At 39.4% G+C, this 20,771-nt stretch overlaps 1 protein-coding gene across 5 annotated transcripts in view; it reads right to left on the reverse strand.

The window, feature by feature from the left end:
• Positions 1–308: 308 nt before the first annotated feature.
• Positions 309–20,771, reverse strand: part of dlg3 (discs, large homolog 3 (Drosophila)) — an 88,947-nt gene continuing 68,484 nt past the window's right edge. For 2 of the 5 annotated variants that reach the window (XM_086158656.1, XM_086158657.1), the window contains 13 exons: positions 20,158–20,314; positions 19,001–19,103; positions 9,017–9,131; positions 5,930–6,106; positions 5,750–5,825; positions 5,088–5,187; positions 3,656–3,697; positions 2,861–2,911; positions 2,673–2,774; positions 2,414–2,586; positions 2,124–2,236; positions 1,947–2,038; positions 309–1,783 (listed from right to left, as the gene is read on the reverse strand). In XM_086158656.1, the coding sequence (XP_086014782.1) occupies positions 1,677–1,783; positions 1,947–2,038; positions 2,124–2,236; positions 2,414–2,586; positions 2,673–2,774; positions 2,861–2,911; positions 3,656–3,697; positions 5,088–5,187; positions 5,750–5,825; positions 5,930–6,106; positions 9,017–9,131; positions 19,001–19,103; positions 20,158–20,314 (1,408 nt within the window). In that variant the 3' untranslated portion in view covers positions 309–1,676. Of the gene's footprint in view, positions 1,784–1,946; positions 2,039–2,123; positions 2,237–2,413; positions 2,587–2,672; positions 2,775–2,860; positions 2,912–3,655; positions 3,698–4,392; positions 4,439–5,087; positions 5,188–5,749; positions 5,826–5,929; positions 6,107–9,016; positions 9,132–19,000; positions 19,104–20,157; positions 20,315–20,771 lie in introns of all 5 variants that reach the window. The other 3 variants (XM_086158659.1, XM_086158660.1, XM_086158658.1) reach the window with 3 other exon arrangements.

The raw sequence follows: 20,771 nt of genomic DNA on the forward strand, positions 1-20,771 counted from the left end.
TTTCAGTTGAAAACATTTTTAAAGTAGGCAATGGGTACCATGAGCGCTTGGTCATTCACATTTGACTGCCATGAAATCCATCGCTACCTACACATGGCCTTTCAGTCGCAGGGGAAATGGTATCTGTACATTTAGATTCCTGAGCTCGTCTAGCTCACCCCAGACTCACTAAGAATTAGACACAGTGGTCCAGCATCTGCCGACAACAGATTAATAATCCATATATTTATAGATACACAGCTTATAACTTTAATTGAACTCAACTTCTGTGTTTTTTTTTTTCCGTAGGGGGACAATCCAAAACAGGGTTATATTGACTCTTTAATTGTTTGACATCCAATACAATTATTGTCTTGTTCTACCCGTTATAAGGCCACCGTCATGGCGGCAGATAGGACAGTACCATCAGACCATTCAATCAGAAGAAAATCCTCTTGGAAGGCAGAAGTGTAATAGGGTGGTCTGCTGCGCAACATGAGTTAGGAGGCTTTGGGCGTTCAAACTGATCTGTTGGCTGAATTTTTAAATTACACAGGAAACGGTTGGAATAGAGGGGAGAAAAGGCATCCGCAAAGGAGAGACTTTGTCTTAGCTATTGCACTCAATTTCGCCTCCTGGCATTTGGATAAATCAAAGAGAAAGTAAATGTGAGTGTTTTGTCTCTTCCTTGTCAAATGCATGCAGCCTCACTCACAGACAACAGGTAGTCACAAAACAGAATTTGTATTTGATGTAAGGCAGTTTGGTGTTTTGCAGAGAGCCCAGTTACACTTCTCTACCCCTGTCCTTTACAAAGAGCAGCTAAAAACCACAAGCAAAAACAAAACAAAAAACCCACAAACTGATAAAAAACAAATGTGAAATCTAACAGCCCTCCAAATGGACAATTCTAGTGAAGTGTAAAACGGTACTTTTTCATATGTAGTAAAATTTCAACAGGATTTTATCGTTGATCTCGTGATTTCATAATAAAATGTAGAGATTCACAATGCACTTCTTCCTCTTGATCTGCCTCCCAAGAGGTCTATCAGCTGCAGCACAGACAAATGGCAAACGACCAAACAGCAAGCTGCTTTGTGATAAATAGATCACCAGTTTGTAGACTCATCCTCTTAATTCCTGCAGTCGTAGACAAGAGTAATGACTCCTCAAACAGTACCATCAGTAGGGCTCAATTTTATCCAGTCATCTTAGAAAAAAAAATCCGTAATTGCTCTTCACTTTTTCATTGTGTCTTTAAATGTGATTTGATGAACGTTACAAAGTGTTCCAACTTGGTATGATTTGTCTCTGATCCCCTGCAACTTCTTTTGAATCCCAACTCGTCTTTTCAGGTTTCTGTAAAACATTCTGATCTTCTGTCAGTTTCAGTTCACCAAAAACAATTGATTCCTTTCCCCTTTTCGTTTTACTTTGACAAATAAATTCCTTCAGAATGGCATTTCCAGTCTTGAATGGATTTGTTGAGAAACTCATGCAGGGGTGTGCACAGTCACAGTAATGGTGATAAGACTTCTTTTTCATTTAGAGTAACATAATGATGACACTAAAACTTGATATGAAACATATCTGCAAAAAGGAGGTGAGGAGCGGGGCTATTTAGGCATTGGGGGGGTCTCTGGGAATTGGGGGAAGGGGGGGAACTCTGCGGTGATGCAGAGGGGATGGCAGGGAGTTCAGAGCTTCTCTGAGGAGGGGATCCAGATGTAGGGACCAGATTGCTCCTCAATGATTAGCTTGATTTTGTTGTAGATCTCCTCTAGTGAGTCACCCTGTACAATAGCTGGAGACAAAATGAGCAATGTGGCAATTAGTTGCATCAAAGTTTGCTGGATCCAGACTTTCAGGATTATGCTTCATCACTTTGGAGTTTAAAAAGTGTTAAAACATGAACATGATGGTCTGTCAGGACTTGGCGACGCAAAGTGAAAAGACAGGGAGCCTACCTGTGAAATACTCTCCAAAGTCCTGCTCCAGTTTCACTGCCTTGTCAAAGACTTTATTAGCCTGCTCGTACGTCTGCCTCTTATTCATCTCCCTGAAAGGGACGAATCATGTTAACTATCAAAGATAATCTGACACCGCGATATGGTTTAAACAATGGACAGGCCAGACCAACTTACATCAGAGCCTCAATGGATTTTGGTTTAATAAAGATGGCAATAGGATAGAGTTGTGCTTGTTGCAGCCGCTTAATGGCATTTCCAGACACATCCAGAATGCAGTGCTTCCCCTGCTGGTGGTGAGAGATTTGTTACTTTTTTATAGTTGAGTCCATGTAGTGTTAAACAAAAAAATATAAACCACTGTGGAATCTTTTTTTCTTTAACTGCAGCAACGGTAAGCAGAATAACAATTGCAAATAGGAAAAGTGACAAGTTCTTCATGGAGAAGAATTCAAATTTCCGCTTACCCGCTCAGCCACAGTTCTGACAGACAAGATGCTTGTCCCGTAGAGGTTCTCATTGAACTGGCCCGCCTCAATAAATTTATTATCTTGAATGTCTTTCTCCATTTGTTCCCGCGAGGCCACAAAGTGGTAGTCCTGGCCGTCCATTTCGTTTTCTCGCCTTGGACGAGTCGTATCTGCAGGGGGGGCAAGAGGGGATGTGTTTATTTTTGTTCTTGCTCCAATTAAAACGCTGTCGAGGCCTGCTGTCACGCCAACCTACGTGGTACACAGGAGCCAAACTTGTGAGGAAACTCGGAGATGAGGTCATCATTTACTCTGTCTTTCATTGGGCCCAATATGATCACAGGTCTTGTGTAGTGAACTGGTTACAGACGAAAAAGAGTAGGTGAGGGTGCATGGAAACAGACTCTGGCCAACTTTCTCACTAAAGCACGACAAATCACTCACTTTCTTGTCGAATGACTGGCTCATAGGATAGAATTGTGTCTTCCTGACCCTCTGTGGTAGCAAAGAAAGACGAAAAGTCAGACGGGCAGTGACATCTCACACTTGATTTCTTGCCCGTGATCAGGCAACATGGTTTTGATTTACGATACGGTAACTTATTTTATGCTATCACTTGCGTGACCAAATTGACAACATAAACTTTTCATTTTTTGGAATTACAAAAATGAGTCCTAGGTCGATGGAACGTACAAAAAAAAAAACAAAAACAAAGGAAGCCAAATTCTTTGAAGACATTTCTTCCCTAATCTCTCTTCACATTTCTTGTCATTTTTTATTTTTGGGTGGTTGTAATCATTGTTGTGGTTCTACTGTTATTTGAGTTTCAGTATTTAAAACACTGACTGGATCAGTTTGTTAAATTCACTTTGTTTCTTGGGATTCCAAGGGTTATAAACAAGGCTTCACTGGCTCCAATGGGGTTGACATGTTCTGTATGTAGCAGTAATATTATTTCAGGTGGTCAGATTTATTCGCTCTGGGATGGACGGATTCACAGGATGTTCAGCAGGAGCGTCACAGTTTGGCTTCAAAATAACTGACTCAAGGCCATGATATAAAAGGAGACCTCTGAACTCTGAATAAGATAATAGCAGGTTGTATTGTTTAAGCTTTACATCCAGTTGATGATCATGAAAAGATGTTACAGCTTGGTGCCTGGCCAGTGCCTCTGTGTGGTCATGTTTTCTTCACATTCCAAACTGACTGATGTGTGAAATATTAGGAACACAAACTCACTTGAACTACTTTCGCTGTCACTTGTGTTGGATGTCAGGCATTCTGAAAAGGATGACAATAAATTGTAAGACAAAAACCAAAATTCAATCAAAATAAAACTTTTTATTGGGTGGAATCTATCACCCCCTGTCCTCATGAGTCAAAAGAAGCATTCCATTAAAAGCAAGAAAGCAGAAGCCCCACTTCACGCTATAGCAATGCTCTTACAAAATAGGGGAAGTGGTTTTCGGTGCAAGTACTAGGAAATGAAGTGTTTCCTGTGACAATATCCCAAATGACCCCCAATTCCCTTTTCAATGTTTCCTATTATTAGACTTGAATCTGTGGCAGCTGAATCCATCAAGGAAAAGACAAAGAAAACATTTAGGCACTAACACTGTCCACACGAGGGGGCAGGAGCTGGCTGACTCAAAGGCATGGGGGGTAGTTTTTCCCCAGCCAGGCATAGCAACACCCGTCTATGGTGACACACACGCCGGCATAGGTCCCTCATGACAAAACTAAATAACATTTGGTGTAAAAGCCCTGTGAAACAGTCTCCTTGCTCTTAAGGAGGCATATTTTACATATACTGTGGATCTGAGTAGGGGTTCGTAGTCCCAGTGTTTGTTGTGTGCATGAGCTATACATGTAGGTCTGTGTGTGGTTTAGCATTCCCAGTTGGGTCTGCAGTTACAAAGCATTTATCTCTTAAGGTCATAGTACAGCTGCTTGACACAGTACAACCACACACTTACTCAAACTCTTTGATCCATAAAAGTCATCGCTTAACCCTGGGAAGTCCTAGGTGTCCCGACAGGTGAGAGCAGAAACCAAGAGAAAAGAGCAGACAGGAAGAAGGAGAGGTTAGTGATAGTCGGGGCAGAAAGGAGGAGTGGTGCGTGGTGCTCGCCAGACCCACTGATACATGGCATTGTGCTTTACTCATTAAGCCCCACTTTGTTCATAGTAAGCCATGGCCTTTTAATTACACAGGCCAAATCCCATTATAATGGGATTTTGACTTGCAACGTGTCAGTGTCAGTCCAGTAAATGGGATCCTTCTTGTTGTGACTCAATGACTGAAGAGAATTGATCGGGACTTTGTCAAGGAGTAGCATCGCAGGACTACATCGCTTGTTTGTTGAATGCAGCCAAGAACTTGCACGGATGCACACACACAGCTGGGGGAACACGCAGCGAAACACTCCTCTGGAGCCAGTAGATAGGTGCAGAGACACACCAGAGAGAACCCCACACCTCGGGTCTGATGCTGGCTCTGCAATATTTCTTGGGACAAGCGAGAAAGGGATTAGTGTGGTGCCATTCACACAAACCAATCCCTGGAGGTGAACGGAAAGATGAAAGTTGAGAGACAGAAATGAAGGATGAAGGGGAAAGGACTATCCCTTACCACCACCCCTGACAGCCCCATCACACAGCTGGTACTCACGTTCAGACTCCACCAACTCTTGCACAATATTCTCCTTGCTCTTGTAAAATGGGAACTTGCGTGAGAGGTTGAAGCTTTTTTTGCGCTTTACTTTGACTGGCTGCTTGTTGATGTGTGGGATGAGAAGGGGGAGGAGGGGTGAGAGGGTGAAAGCAAAAACAGAATGAGTTTCAAAGATAGTACTTAAAACCCATGCAAAAATAAACAAACAAAAAAAAAAAAAAAACAACAAATGGGAATGTTCACGATACTCAAAAAAATGAAAATGAGAAGCAGGTGATGGGTGAGAATGAATGGTTTATAAAAATGAAGGAAACCGATACCGCTGTTATTTTTTCAAGAAAGGTATTTCCTTTGATAGTTATTGTACAGCATTACACTACTGACAATGTAATGTGACAGACACGTCACATGCGTCTGACAAACATGCAGACATTTGTAAACGCACAAGCTGTGGATGTCACAGAGATCTCTCATCTCTGTGGAGCATCTGTGTAATCTATATAGTAATATGAGCACTTTTTGTGCTTCAGTGAGCAGGTGCTGGTCCATTTCCCACACTTGGGAGGGCGGGGAGGGGCATCTCAGTGGGAGCCCAACAGCAGCTAAGAAGTCAGTCTCTCTGGCACCAGGACAGAGCACAGCTGGTCCTCTACACTTACCCTGTTAGACTCAATCATGCCTGTCCGAGCATGGAACTTGACTGTTTTTAATCTGGCCCGCTCCTTCTTCTCAACTCTAGAGATCGCAAAAAAAAAAAAAAAAAAGACAAGAAATACTCAAGTATACACAAGGACAATGATAGCATGTGGCCTTAATCAGACAATAAAGAGTAGGTTTACCTTTTCTTGCTTGGAATGACCCCAATCTGCTCACTCTCTCCGTGCGGTGTAACGAGCCTTGCCTGCCACCACTCATCATCAGACGCATTTATTACATGGAGGATATCCCCATAACAGAAACTTAGACCTTGACTGGGCAGGCAGCTGTCCCTTGTTCGGTCATAGTCAAACATAGCTCTGGAACACAAACGCATTTTATTCTAACCTTTAAACTTACCGTACATGTTTCAAGAGGACATATCCTATAGAAGTACATACATAAGCCCACATATCATAGAAGTCGCAAAGGTCATGAAATCACACATGTTTTCAGCTGATTGAAGTAACAGCGGCTGGATAATACTCGGGCCTGATCAAAGCTCACTTGAGATCCCAGCTCGATAGGAAGGAAAAATAATCCTGTATGAATATAAAACAATGTTTGGATGCAACAGTGAGAGACTAATTTCAGACAGTGAGGTCTAAGTACAATTATTTTTAACAATATGACACCCAATCAGTCAGCACTCTCCACTGGGTATGATCTCCTGCAGTACTAAATTTCAAGAAATGAAGCTGGAAACAAAACTGGTGATTGCCTAATGCCTGCTCATATTTGCAAGCTTGTTGTCATTGTAAGCTTGTTGTCATTTATGATTACTATGTCAAAGTTGGTTGGGTCATCTGTGCTCAAAAGGCTAGATATGAATCTACAGCATCCAGCAATTTTTTACTTACAATTTCTGTTTGCCAACAACACTGCCAGGTAGAATTCAATCTTTGATACTAAAAGGTGTGGACGTTCCAAAACTTGATACAACTACATCATTGAAGACACTAAAAAGGCAGTTTGTTTCGGATGCATTGTTTCGGATACCAAACAATGCAATTCATACCCTTTACATAATGTTTCTGATTGCTCTTCCAACACATAGTTTCCACTACACGTTTACACTGTTTACTGTCTGAGTGCGTCACTGCCTTGCTCAAGCGGGTGGTGGTGGGGGAACACACGACAAAGCCGACTTTAAAGGATTTAGGTCTGCTTTGACATATAGGCAGGTAGAACAGACAGAGTTATGTGTAATACACATGACTATGAAAGGTTCACAGGTAGTCAAACACCCTTCTCTCAATGTTTCCCATTTCTATATTGGCTCCGAAGAAGACCTACCTCCAAAGTACAATATATAAATAAACTGAAGGACCAATAATATTAGCTTAAGTTCTGATGACTGAAATCACTGCTTGAAACAACATTATTCATGATGCAATTGGATGGGGACTTGTGTGCTAGAGCTATAATGGGAAAGAACTTATCTTCCCAAATTGGCTGAAGGGTGATAATGACATTCACAAATAATACACACCTAAAGAACCTTTTTTAGTATCACTTTGTGGCTTTAACGCCTCCACATTCCTGAGGCGGGGAGGACGCAGCACCTCCTCTATCAGCCGTCTAACTAGACAGCTTTTAGAGCATTACTTTGAGCTTAGTCACCCGCACAGGAGCAGGCTAGGCTCTACATGCCTTATGGTGGGGCGGGCGTTCAAACTAAATACCTCTGATATGTTCTGTGAGTTATGTAAAGTTTAGCAAAGTTAACAGCAATTGGCCTCTAGCAGAAATGTAATGAAGCACTTGCCTTGCAAAATTATATCGGAAAATGCAATAATCTTGATACACTAATGTAAGACTCACATTTATAAGAATAGTAGGCTTTTCTAAATGACTTTTCTCAAAGACCAAAATGTTTTTCCCTCCATTTGTCCAGTGGGGCAAGTGGGTCATAAATTAATTTCTACTTGCCTGAATAACATGTGTACTGATCTCTGCTGATTGCAGATGCATATCAACAGTAAAACTTAATAATTATCTGTTATGTTATCCGTTTTGCTCGAATCTTGCCATCCAGGATTCAAGTAGTAGCAACCTTTTAATGACTGTTCTGCGTCACATTTACTGATGAAACTTGTAGCTGAATGAGTGCAGTTGAAACAAACGAGTTACATAAATTAAGGAGAAATTCGTTGGAAATTTTGACTTTGACTTTGCACCTAAACTATTTATAAACTATAAACTATTCTAAAGCTCAGACAAATGCAAAAAAGAAATGCTCTTTTTCAGGGAGCTTCAATCTTCACCCAGCCATGTAGAAACACAAGTTAGATTTTTTATGGATTTAAATGTTGCAGCAATGAAAATACCTGAATATTTGAGTATGGTCAACTGGATCATTCAATAACAAAAACAGGCAGTGACAAATCATAAAAAAATAATTTAAGATGTTATTTCACCTGCATTTTGGTAGGCAACAAAATACCATGTCACTTGTTGTCAACTATGCAGGTTTAAGCAAACTGCCTTTCCTCTGTTTTTAGTACACACAAGTAACCGAGTGTGGCTGCCAGTTGTTATGGATTAGGTGTGTGTTATGGTTGCATATTGAGGTCCAGTGATCCCTGGGTTGGTGACATAAACAAAGCATGAGCCAGCAGCTCTGCTTTTGTTGCCCTTTCAGGGCCTTAAAATTGGTGTACTCTTGTGACAATATTTCCCCTTCAAAGTTTTGCATAAACTTGGTCAATTGATCAGGATAGTTGATGAATCCTATGTGTTTAACACTGCTGATGGTTCAACTATCTTTTGCAACCCATTTAACAATTTCATCAGTTGGCTTAGTTGCTTTGTTGACAGTCCTTGCTACACTCTGCTAGCATAGTACGATAAGCACTGTTTGATCTTGACTTTGACTCGGCATTCACACAGTACTATAATTGGTTTGTCATGTCTGAAGTATATAAGGTTGTCTTCCTTTCCTAACCACATTTTTGTTGACTATTTTTTTTTAAAAAATCCATTAGAAGCTACAATTAATAAGTCGTCAAAGAATATTTTATACACAGTATTGAGTCTACTGTCTTGTTTTACCATTTGCTAAATACCATTTCTATGACAGAATGGCTGCCTGTTGTGAGATATATCTTTCCCACATAAACGAATAACCACACAAGAATGTTTATTTTGACAACACACAAAGAAGTTGATGTTGTGAGTGCAGATGGGCATGCGTGTGAGTCGGTGTGCAGTATGTCCTTGAGCTTTACCTGACATAGAGCGAGCGTTTCTCACTGGTGCGCAGGGAGCCTGATCCTGAGCTCATGCTGCTGTTCATCATCTGCTCCCTCAAGTCGTGGATCTTGGACTCAAAGCGACTATATTCTGAAAGAAACAAGAAACATGAAAATGGGTCCACAACTGTGCATATTTGTAAAAGAATTCAACTGCTGACCATCAAGCCAGCAATAGGTGTAGCAGATAGGTTTTAGTACCAATTGTGCGGACAGCTGAATAATGTGCCAACACTCCATTTTTAGAGACACAACTATACAGCCAGAAATGACTGATTTACTAATTTGTCCAATCACCCTGCGCTGGCACATACTTTTCAATTTGGACATAAAGAGTGAGTGAAGGATGAATAAGCACTGAAATAATCAAAGAAAAGAGGCCAAATGGACGTAGCAGTCAGTTCCCTTCTTTTGCAAGGAAATCATTGGAAATCTGATGGTGTAATGAGGAAAGAATAGAGGACATATTCAGTAAAACTACGTTGATTAATGAACCTGGGAACAGATAGTTTATAACAGATCTGTCTTGCACATCCAGCAATGTTTGATATTAGATACTTACTTATGTAAATTAATGAGCTTCATCACAGACACTTTAGTGGTTAAAAAGGGAAGGTCTCCTCTACATTTGACTATATGATCATTTATCATAGGTGCATTAATCCCGTTGCCCCTCTGGAGTCCAAGGATAATGTATGAATCCACCTGGATGCACCAACAAAAAATCCTCTCAGCCTTCTGTGCGCAGTCTGAGCCCTGGTAACTAGAATAACCTAGACTATGCCCTACACAGCACACGACTAGACATTAACAGACTTGCAGATGGCACTAGAAAAACAAGAGGGCAGAATTGCTCATGTTATTACATAAAATACAAATTTGCAAACCCATAAATGGCAGAGCAATGCTATCAAGAGACTGTAACATTTATTGCGCTATTAATGCAATTATTTAAATCTACAATCCTGCTATGACAGAATATATCTTGTGTTATCATGCTTCGCATTGAAATTAACCTCATAAAGATTATATCAAACTTCATCAATATCTTTAACTGCTGTAAGTGTAAAAGTTTTCTATTAACTAAGAGCCTAATTCTCAATCTCTGCCAATGATCCAGGTGCCATGAATAGAACATCCAAACTAAAAAGCAAACAATAACTACAATAACAATTTTAACAAAATTACTTTGAACCTGGACCAGGTAAATCCTGGTCCAGGTCTAAAAACAGGCTTGAGGACAGTTAATTCTAAATCTCTGGACCAGCGCTATCTCCGCCCTGCACTCTGCTCAGAGGGTTAACGATAAAAAAACAGGAGAGCAGCAAGGTGAGGTAACGAGACACCGCCTGTCTACTGGTAACTAGGAGCAACGCCCTTGCACTACTATAGAAAGCACATGAGAAACCAGCCACTTAGACTTGTCAACTTGGCTCTCTGGCACAGAGGAGAACACAGTAGGGAGCTTGAGGAGCAGCAGTTTTAAGAGAGGCTGTGTGACACTATGAAAAGTCACTACACACAAAATAGCAGTTTTCACAAATGCACCAACATGACAAGATGTTGCTGGTTATTGGTGCTGAAGTAATGAGCGGCAGTGAACGTGGAGCTCAAAGTTATTCTTGCTTATATTCCTAACATCCAATCATCTTAAAGAAGAACATTCAAGCAGAGCAAGAAAACAAAACTATGATTAGCCCTTTCATTCTCCAGCAAGTTAAGAATGACATCATCAACCAGCATTTTTATTGCAATGATTGTGATTGTTGTCTATTGTGATAAAGCTGAAGGCAATATTCACCTGTTACATGACACGTAGTGATTTAAAACAACTTCCATATATCTGAAAATGAACATAAAACAATAAAATAATAAAATAAAGGGTGTTATCTCAAGGTACAAAAGGGGAAACAGGAATAAAAACAACTGAATATTGTGAAACTGATTCAGAGAAGTATACTATGACATCACAACTCAAATAGAAACACGTTGAAAGGGCAATGGCCAACTTAGAACATGGTCCATCTCAATTGTTAGGTGGAAAATTGAAAAGTGGCTGTAAAGACACATATCTGCATCTGGGATAAACTAAGCAGTTTTAAAGTTAACACAGGTAAGAGACTTGGTAGCCATCCATCCATCCATTTTCTACCACAGGGGTCAGGGTGCATTGGCAGCAGCCTCTGCAGATGCCCAAACTTCCCTCTCCCAGGTCACTTAGTCAGGCTCTTTGGGGGAATCTTGAGGCGTTCCAAGGCAATTTGAGAGACATAGTCCCTCCAGTGTATCCTAGATCTACCCCAGGGTCTCCTAATGGTGGGACCTGCTCAGAATACCTCACCAGGGAGTCTTCTAGGAGGTATTCTGACCAGATAGAGGGCTACATCATCTGGCTACTCTTAGTGAGGTGAAACACAACAAGGTTTAAAAGTGGTCTGTGACCACTACAAAAACAATGCATCTTTTAATGGAGGGGCTCATTTTGACAGTTGCATATACAGAAAAAAAGAAAGCACGCGCGCGCACACACACACACACACACAGCAAAAACCCCAACTTCACCCCCAAGAACACACACAGCAACGAGTCTCTTTTGTTCTTGACTTGCCACATCCCTTTAAGTTTATGCGGCAATTGTGTGTTTCTCCCCATTTGTGGCTACATTAATTGTCTTTCACAGTGCATTTATGACTGAGCTGATTACAAAGTGCTAGAGCATCACACCTACCCTTGCATCACCATAACAGGTGTTAGTGGTTACAAATGATGGAAACCTACCAACTGCACAATTAGCTATTACTGAATACTAATTTTCAGAGACGAGACAGCAACAAAGTGTTAAATCTCACCAGTTGTTTGCTTCAACTCCGTAGGGAGAGAAGGGACGGAAAAATTGTGTCGAAAACAGTCATGACCTGTATACAAAATCATTAATTTGATAGTGGAAGACCTGCTATGCAGTTAAAACCTGAACTAGCGTCATTAAACTTAAGCATCCTACCAAAATGGCAACCATAGTAGTGTGTTTACAAAACCTACTAACGGTCTCACTCATTATTTGTTTTCCCGTGTGACTAAGTCCCTAAGAGATGCTCTAGAAGTGAAACAAGTTCATGTTTTTTGCAGAACCAACTTAATATGAATCTTAAACATAGACTCCTGTGGAAGAGTGAGAGATTGCAAGGGAAAGCTGGAGGCAGAGGAAGGAAATTTAGAGCTGGGATGAACTAAAAGGAGATCATTGGTCTTTTTAAAAAGTTAATTTTAATTGCTGTGAAGAAGATAATGTTTTGTGTTATTCAGAACAGAGATCTTACAGTAATGAGACACATCCCTTATCTAGTAACATCTCCAGATGAGTCACCACCTTCAAAAGGCTACCATGGATGGGTTGTTTGGAAATTTCGACTGAAAAAGGGACAAGGACTTAATGTTACATGTTTTGCCTCTGGCCACCAAACACCATTGTTCTGTTGTATCAGTGTGGCCTGTGAAAGCAAGCGGCGAAACAGCCACCCATCTGATACATAGATTCAAGGAATATTCATCACTCACGGTGACAGCTTTAGGGAGCACAATTTGGTTTATTTTAAACCATTTACTAGAAATAATGTTGTTGAAACTTGTTTTAGGCAATAAACATGGTTTGATTGACTCTGTGATGTCAATTTATTACTGATATTCATGATACATCCTCCCTTTGAAAGGAATCGATTCTGAGATGATTATGCATTAACTCACAAATATTTGAAATGCTGCTAAAGAGAGTGCCAAAAGTTATGGAGGCTTAAGCTGCCAAAGCACCTGATACTCAAGAGCATGGTTATATTTTTAGGAGTGACCCACAAGAAGAAAAGACAGCCAGAGAGACTGGGATTCTTTATCTTGCACTCCCACTGCATGTCCTAATTAGCAGTACAGCTTCTTTATTATTTGTGTGTGTGTGTGTGGGGGGGGCTCTTTTGATCCAGTTATGCAACTTAGTGGGCATGGCAAGTGAGTTTTTTGTGTTTTCAGAGATGGTTGAGAAGTAGATATTACCAACATACTCTTAAGTTAACTTCAAGATAAATACAGCGAAAGTAAATAACCTTTTTAAAAATATGTTTGGACTGTGTTTAAAAGAATTTTCACAATACGAATAGAAATTGGTAGAAATATTAGTCTCCATGACCCTCAACATTAACTTCAAAACATAAATGATATCTGTCAAATCTTTTTTTCAAATTAAACAGCTGCTGCCCGAGGACGTTTTGGGTGGGATTGTTGTCTGTATCAAGGGGTTTTAGGATACAGAGCAAAGGGCAAAACAAAGAATCAAAGTTGGCGAGAAAAAAACAGAAGCTGGCTTCCTAGTTTTTGGCTTAACTCAGAAAAATAGCTGTATACTTACATTTATTGCCATGGCATTAGTTGTAATCAATAAAATATTTCTTGACTGCTGATATAAAAAAATATAGAGTATATTTTAAATGACAAAACAAACATCGTAAATTGTATTCTAAATGGCAGGTAGGACAAAGTATTCATTTACTACACTTCCCTACACTTTGAGCTATTATGGGCCATAATTACAGGTCTACATTTCATATCTATGTTGTCAGAGAGACAAACATGGGAAGCTAAGCAGGACTCTTCATAAGCCAAAAACAAACAAACAAACAAACACAGAGAGACAACTTTGAAGTTGTGGTAGGGTAAGTGATATTACTTAATTTCAAAATGACTGGTTTTATCCATGAGCTACTTTGTATTGTTGAAAATACCAAGGTAAGTCAGATAGGATTTAAGAAGAGGGTAGATATGGAATAACTGAATAAAGCAAGAGTAAATTGGATTAGTTAGTTGGTTCTAATAAGTTTTGGCTTCATTGCCCAGCCATTGCCTGCTTGCAAGGCTTTTAGGGAATTGTTAAAATAACTGATTATCTTTAAAACAGATGTTCACAGGGAGAAACTTATTTTAAAATTACACTATTTAAAATTCTTTGGGCAAGCTATGTGTTTGTTTATGCTGCCCTGACTAACATGAACCTAAATCAAGTACTTGGTGAAACCCCAGAAACACGGGTCTGGGTTTGCAGAGTTGTAGTTTCCTCTTAAGTTTTAGCCTTTACTAATGAAAGCTCAGGCCTTTGTAGTTGAGAGTAAGATACAGCCAAGTTGCCCAACATGAACTCACACTTATTTGCCACTAACTCCCCATGACAAGTGACCTTCCCTGGACAGGAGACACGGAGTTTCTCTTGTGCCAAACTCAAAGGAATTAGGCCCAACACACCAGTGTAGGATGTCAGCAGAATTCCTGGTGTAAGATCTTAGATCACCAGAGGGGATGCAGGAAGTCAATCATTTGCAAGAACTTAATTTGTGTGTTTAGAATGGTTAAACTTTGTACATTTCACATATTCTTTTTCCTCCAGTGGATTACAAAAGAATGCTGAAAGCTCACTTTGCTAGAGAAAACAAAGGTTCCCTTCACTGAAGCACACTATCATTCAAGAAGGTGCCTGATGGGTCTGGCATGTGAAAAACCTGAACTCATAAATAATGAAGCATTATTTTCATTTCATATTTGTGTTGTGACCCGTGGGAAGGGCTATATCAATACTGACCTCAGTTTTGATCTCAGTGTCTGCAGTCTTTTCCAATACACCTGGGCTGTTCATTAAGCCATCGAGCCAATTATCTGATTGCAGAAATTTTGCGTTGCCACTTAGATTTGGTTCCCATGTTTTGAAAGAAGAAACGTCTGGTAGACCATAAACAATAATACAACTGAACGACAATTATGTACTGTAGCCCTCACAGTGTAGAACGATATATCGAAGGTGCAGAGTTTGGTGCATATTTTGTCACATTAATTAATGCTAAATTGCTGTCTATACTGAATGAAATCGAATTCTGATAGTTTGGCCATAGGTTGAACATTACTTTGGAATCTGATCTCAGTATGATCTCCAGACACCAAAATAATGTGGAAGCATCTGGCTCACAAGAGCTAAGAATAGACTACAGAATCCAGCAGTTGAATTTGAAAATGACAAAATATCTGTATATTCACAGAGCCTGAAATATAAATGAATGTGGAGGAGAGAGAGACATGAGTCGTTGTAGTTCTGACAGTGTAATAAACTAAGTCCTTGTGTTTCCTGTCATATATATGTGGAGGTTAGCTCTAATATTTAATATTTGCCCCAATACTTATGAACTTAATCAAACTGGTTAGATAAAATTGAGTTAAAGCTTTTTGAATTTAACAAGAGATACTAATAGGGGCATGGTGCTGAAAACACAACTTCTCGTCATAGAATTAAGGCGGGCGATAATTGAGAAAACACCATCATATGGTTAGCAAAGTTCAGCCTTAATATCTTTATTTTTGGCCTTGTTGAAATTACATTTAATTACTTGGCTAATGTCAGTATTCGCTTGACACTGTACAAATTGGTTAATTATCTCTCACAATCGATAACACAAATGCATCTGCACAAGAAAAGGGACTACTTTTCTATACAAACTACTTCAAAGACTACTTTCCTAATCCAATACATGAGTTGATTGGCCATCAGCCAATCCTTTTTATTTGGTTATGACACAGACACATTAGTTCATTATCACAAACGTGACCAATTTCTCATTAATGTCAATTTCAATTGCAGCTTTCTTTAACAGAAAGTATTCCAACTCACTGACCCTTTTCAAGTATGATGTAAAAAATAACTTAGGAAATGATAGGACATTCAAAGCTATGTTTTTCTTAACAGAGAAAGAATATGCTATGAAAGCATGCCACCACTCATTCCCATTCACATTCTTTACATTGTCAAACCTAAAGCGATCCTAGATCTTAGACCACAATACACTCTCAGATGTTATCTTTCTACACCACATTCAGGAAGTTTTACATATGCAGACTCACATAACACTGAGAATGAGCCAACTACCAATGCAACCTGAAGAAGACAATATATTAGTGTTGTAATATTATAAAGTTTTGTGTGGCAGCCACTCTGATCAGTGACACTCTCAAAGAGGATGATGAACTTAGGTTTTTTTTATGTTTTTGCCATCTAATAATGATGTTGCATGAGTTTTAGTATTGGTTAGTGTGGCTGGAACAATTGATGTCAGGCTCAGGTGACTTGTAAAGTGGTCACTACTATTGACACTGCCATTGTCTTTAATGACATGCAATCCCTGTTCTTGAGATTAGTGCATTGTTGCTATTCAAATAAAAGCCACTACCTCTTATTGAGCTGTGCAAGGGATACAGAAATAATACTCAGGGAAGGTATTTTCAAGTTTCATTTGTGACAGCTCACCAGGTTATTACATGACCTCTTTTTATTGAAGAAAAACCTACTTGCTTATCAAGCTACATGTTTTGAGATAGTTTGCATTGCGACTGACTTTTTATCAAAGGTCTTGTTTGCCCACGGATGAGATACAGGTGAGGTCATTTTTAATCAAGCTAACACACACACACACACACACACACACACACACACACACACACACCTGTTCCACACTTACACTTCCCTACAAAAAGCTTGGCATTAAAGTAACGTACGAACTACGAAGCGATGGCTATAAATATATACACATATAATAAAGCTGCTAAATCACGCCACACATTAAGTGCCACAGAAGCCAAAGCCGCGTATAATTTACATTTAATAAAGCAATTGCAACAAGTAAGATATTCGATAAATCTGTATTTGAAGGCAGTTTCTAAGATGAAGTAAGTTACCAAAGGAGTTGTTAATCAAATTAGCGCGTTAGCGGATTGATATTAATTTCAAGACGAATATTTATCCTGTACTTTCAAACTGAGTTTTTTTTTCCCTGTAAATCAAACGAATAAAACGTTGTGTTTTCATTTGATCGGAGACAGGGCAAGGTATCACCTTCATTCCTGTTAAAATAAAGATAATCGAAACAAGTCTCTGGTTAACTACAAACCAAAACCACAAGCAAGGTACTCTGGAGAGGCTGTCGGCTCACTTGATTTAAGATACTGGATTATTCTTGTTTTGCTGTTTTTTTTTTAAATCATCCCTGGTTGTCTCACCTCAACTATATGAAACTGACGATTACTTCGCTTTCGCACCCGGTAGTTCCTTCATCCAGCCATTAGGGAGTTGGAGCGGCTTCTGCTGTACTGTTGTACTCGAGCCCATCCCCCATCCGCACAGCCTGGCAGACGGATAAAAGTTGGAAGCTTCGCGTTTTCCACCTTGGATTTTCCCACTTTAAACGTTTCCCCCGGCGTCGCGGTGGCAATTTTAGTCGAACTCTCCGCCTTGTGTCTTCTTCGCGAAGCTGTCCGGATTTCTATCGGCGAACAGCACGACTCACTAGGGTTCAGTACCGGGAAGGACGATAGCATTGGTTTGACCGACTAGCAGTTAACCGCTCTGTTTAGCATGCTAGCACAAGTGCCGCCCCCGAACCTGTATACTCCTCCAAGAGCCTATCGGGAGTCAAGCCTTCATTAGCCAAAGCTCGTTGTGTATCAACGACCGTCATACATTTCACTTCCGCGTTCAAGTGTATGCTCCCCTGCAAAAACTCTTGAATAACACCTAGTGACGTTTTCAGAAACATACTGGTACAGGACATAGGAGATTTTTTTAAAAGGAACCATAGCTTTTACTTCTCATGTGACTGGTTAAAAAAAAAAAAAAAATCCTACACTTACCATAATGCAACTCGATGTTAACTTCCTTGTCTGGTAAATGCTCATGTGGTATTTGTATTGTACTTTTCACACTCCACCGAGTGGAAAAAAAAATCTGATATTTAAATGTCTAAACTCCTGACCATTGTCCCGGACAAATCACTGGCGTTTTTTGCAACATTCTGTGTGTGTGTGTGTGTGTGTGTGTGTGTGTGTGTGTGTGTGTGTGTGTGTATAAATGCATTTTTGTATGTGTTTGTGCATTTACCTATTTACTAAAGATAAAGCAATTGTGTAACTTTGTTTAACCAAGGAGATGTACAAAAGAGAAAGGCAGCTCCAAGACTCCAAGATAGGGTTGGGCAGCTGGTTAAATTTTACCTTCAAGGCAACTGGTTTATGAAGGATTTAGTTAGGATTATGGATTCTTAATAAACTGCAATAAAGGAAAAAAAAAATCAAGACAAAAGGAAAGGATCGTGGTGGCATTCTGTTTTCCTGATGAGCCTTTAATTTTGCCAAGCAGTAATGGATTGGATAATGATAAATTAATGTATGTTATATGAAGATGACAGTATTTGAAAAAGTTTAACTGATACAAAAACCGGTCCATAAACAATGTATCTGTTGAAAAAGTATAACAGACCAAAAATTAGGTATATCTTTTGAACAGATTAATGGACGAAATAGAAGTGGCCTCTTAAGTTTTAAGAAGATTTATAAAGGTTACCCCATCAAATCTCAGTAGACTGATGAGAAATTACTTATTTCTGTCAAATCATGATATCAATTTGGTCATTTGACTTTGAATTCAAAAAACAAAGTACAGCATTCTTGGTTTTACCCTACAATTTCAGAGCTATGGCGGGGGGGGGGTGGTGGTGGTGGGGGGGGGGGGGGGGTTGAAAAGGTTGTTTTGAAATTCGTGTAAAAACATGTAAGTGATCAAACTGCAAAGTGATAAGAAAAGTCCATCCCATGATGTTTATGCAGTTATCAGGTGTGATAGTACAATTTAATTGTATGTAGGCATCCCTGGGCAGAGCTCACTGTGTTCATGCTTTGTCCAAAATAAGGAAGGGATATGAGTATGCATAGTCTATGTGCAAGGTAATCATGGTCCGACAATGAAGTCTTTGCCTGGGGCAAACATGGATCAATATCCAGCAATGCAATTCCATCATTTTGAAAAATGCTCTTGAAATACAACAGTTAAATGGTGCAAAATGCTCACTCACTCTAATACCATGTATGTCTTAAAGAAAATGTGAGCCTCACCTTCAGGCCTGTACTGAGCGATAATGGTGACTGTCTGTCCAGCCCTCTTCAGTGCAGCAGCTGCCTGTTCATGTGTTGCGTTCCTTAAGTTCACACCATTCACCTGGAGAAAAAAAAACATGGGGTGAAAAGTTGAGATTGAAGCTTGAAAAAAAAAATAATCACTATGTTGAACTGATTGCTAAGTTAAGGAAATATAAAAAAAAAAGAAAAATGCAGCTGCAAGAAAGGGTTGAGCAACTGGTTCAAATTTCACATTCAAGGCCGCTGGTTAAATTTTACCTTCAATGCAATTGGTTACATTTCAATTTCAGTTAGGATTTTGGATTCTAAATATTACGAAAACAAAGAAAAAAACGCTCAAGGCAAAAGTACTGTGGTGTTGCATTCTGTTTTGTGATGGACCTTTAATTTTGCTTGGTGATTCATAGAAGTTCAACTTTTTGATTTATAAAAAAAATATTTTAGATTATTTCAAATATTAATAATGCGATGCAACACCTTGTCTTTGCATATCTCTCTTTTTTATGAGTCTTGCAGTTGTTAAAGGAAGATCTGCTTATCAAACTCTATGTTCATTTCTTTATTTTTAGTTGTTTCAAGTAAGAGGAAAAATCTGATCAGTAACTTTAGATTAGGGGCGGCGTGGCTCAATCGTCCTTGGAACCCAACATTCCTGGTTCGATTCCCGGCTGATTGCTGATTAATTAAAACAGCATCAACGACTTTTGTTATAACTGCATGTATCATATTGGAAGTTAAATGTGTTTTTTCATATGTACATAATTGTTACATGTATGTTTCTGATCTCAGGCAATATGTACATCATAAATGGCAAAATGCAAAGTAAATATGCATGTACACATAAGTGCATGAACACATTAACTTAATAAAAATGAGAAGAATTATTTAAATATATGAAAATTTTTAAATGTATTTGAATGTCACAAAGTAAAGTCAAGTTTCCCAAGTTATTGTTATTTCAATATTCTTTTCAGGAACTTTTTGGGAATAGGAAACATGATAGCTGCTTTATAAGTACTAATCCATTATTTATATAATCATGTTACTGACTGCATGACTTTCCCAAGCAGTGCTTCAAACTTGTTACAGTTTTAGAGGGGTGCAAACAGAATGCTGGCATTTTAGATACTGACAGAAAGAATCCGGTCGCCCCTCCTCAACTCGCCACTCAGGTCGGCTGGCCCTCCTGCCAGGATGAAAGAGACGAAGATGCCTTCTCCATCTTCCCCACCAACAATGTTGAATCCTAGGCCTGTGGAGCCTTTGTGCAGCAACACCTTCCTGGGCTCCCTGCCAAACAGAATAACAGCGTCAGGGTTAACAAAGGTTAGTGAGGGAGATATGGCCAAGACCTGAACGTAAAACCATATAACATGAATGTTTGAGCCATCTCCTTCTGGTTTACACCGTCTGACCTTAAAAGTAGCAGCGAATCCAATTTATGCAGCAGAAAACACATCAAAAAAGTGACTTTTCAAAATCAAATACCTACAAAAAGAACCCCTTTTCAGGAGAAAGAATTGAAGAAACAATAAGACACTAATTATCCTCCTCACTAGATAGTACGGATCACAATCAAAAGAGTTCGACACTCACTTTTACATATGCAAAAACATAAGCAGCCAGATGACCAGATACAAATACTTGAATCTACTTAACAGAATACTTTACTGTCATAGTAGCATACATGTGTGTAAACGTAAAAACCCACTCATATCGATGCACAAAGACAAAATGAGCCATACTC

Source organism: Fistularia commersonii, chromosome 13, assembly GCF_037954325.1.
Source record: "Fistularia commersonii isolate RoL2024-O1a breed Wild chromosome 13, RoL_Fcom_v1.0, whole genome shotgun sequence".
Taxonomy (NCBI): Eukaryota; Metazoa; Chordata; class Actinopteri; order Syngnathiformes; family Fistulariidae; genus Fistularia; species Fistularia commersonii.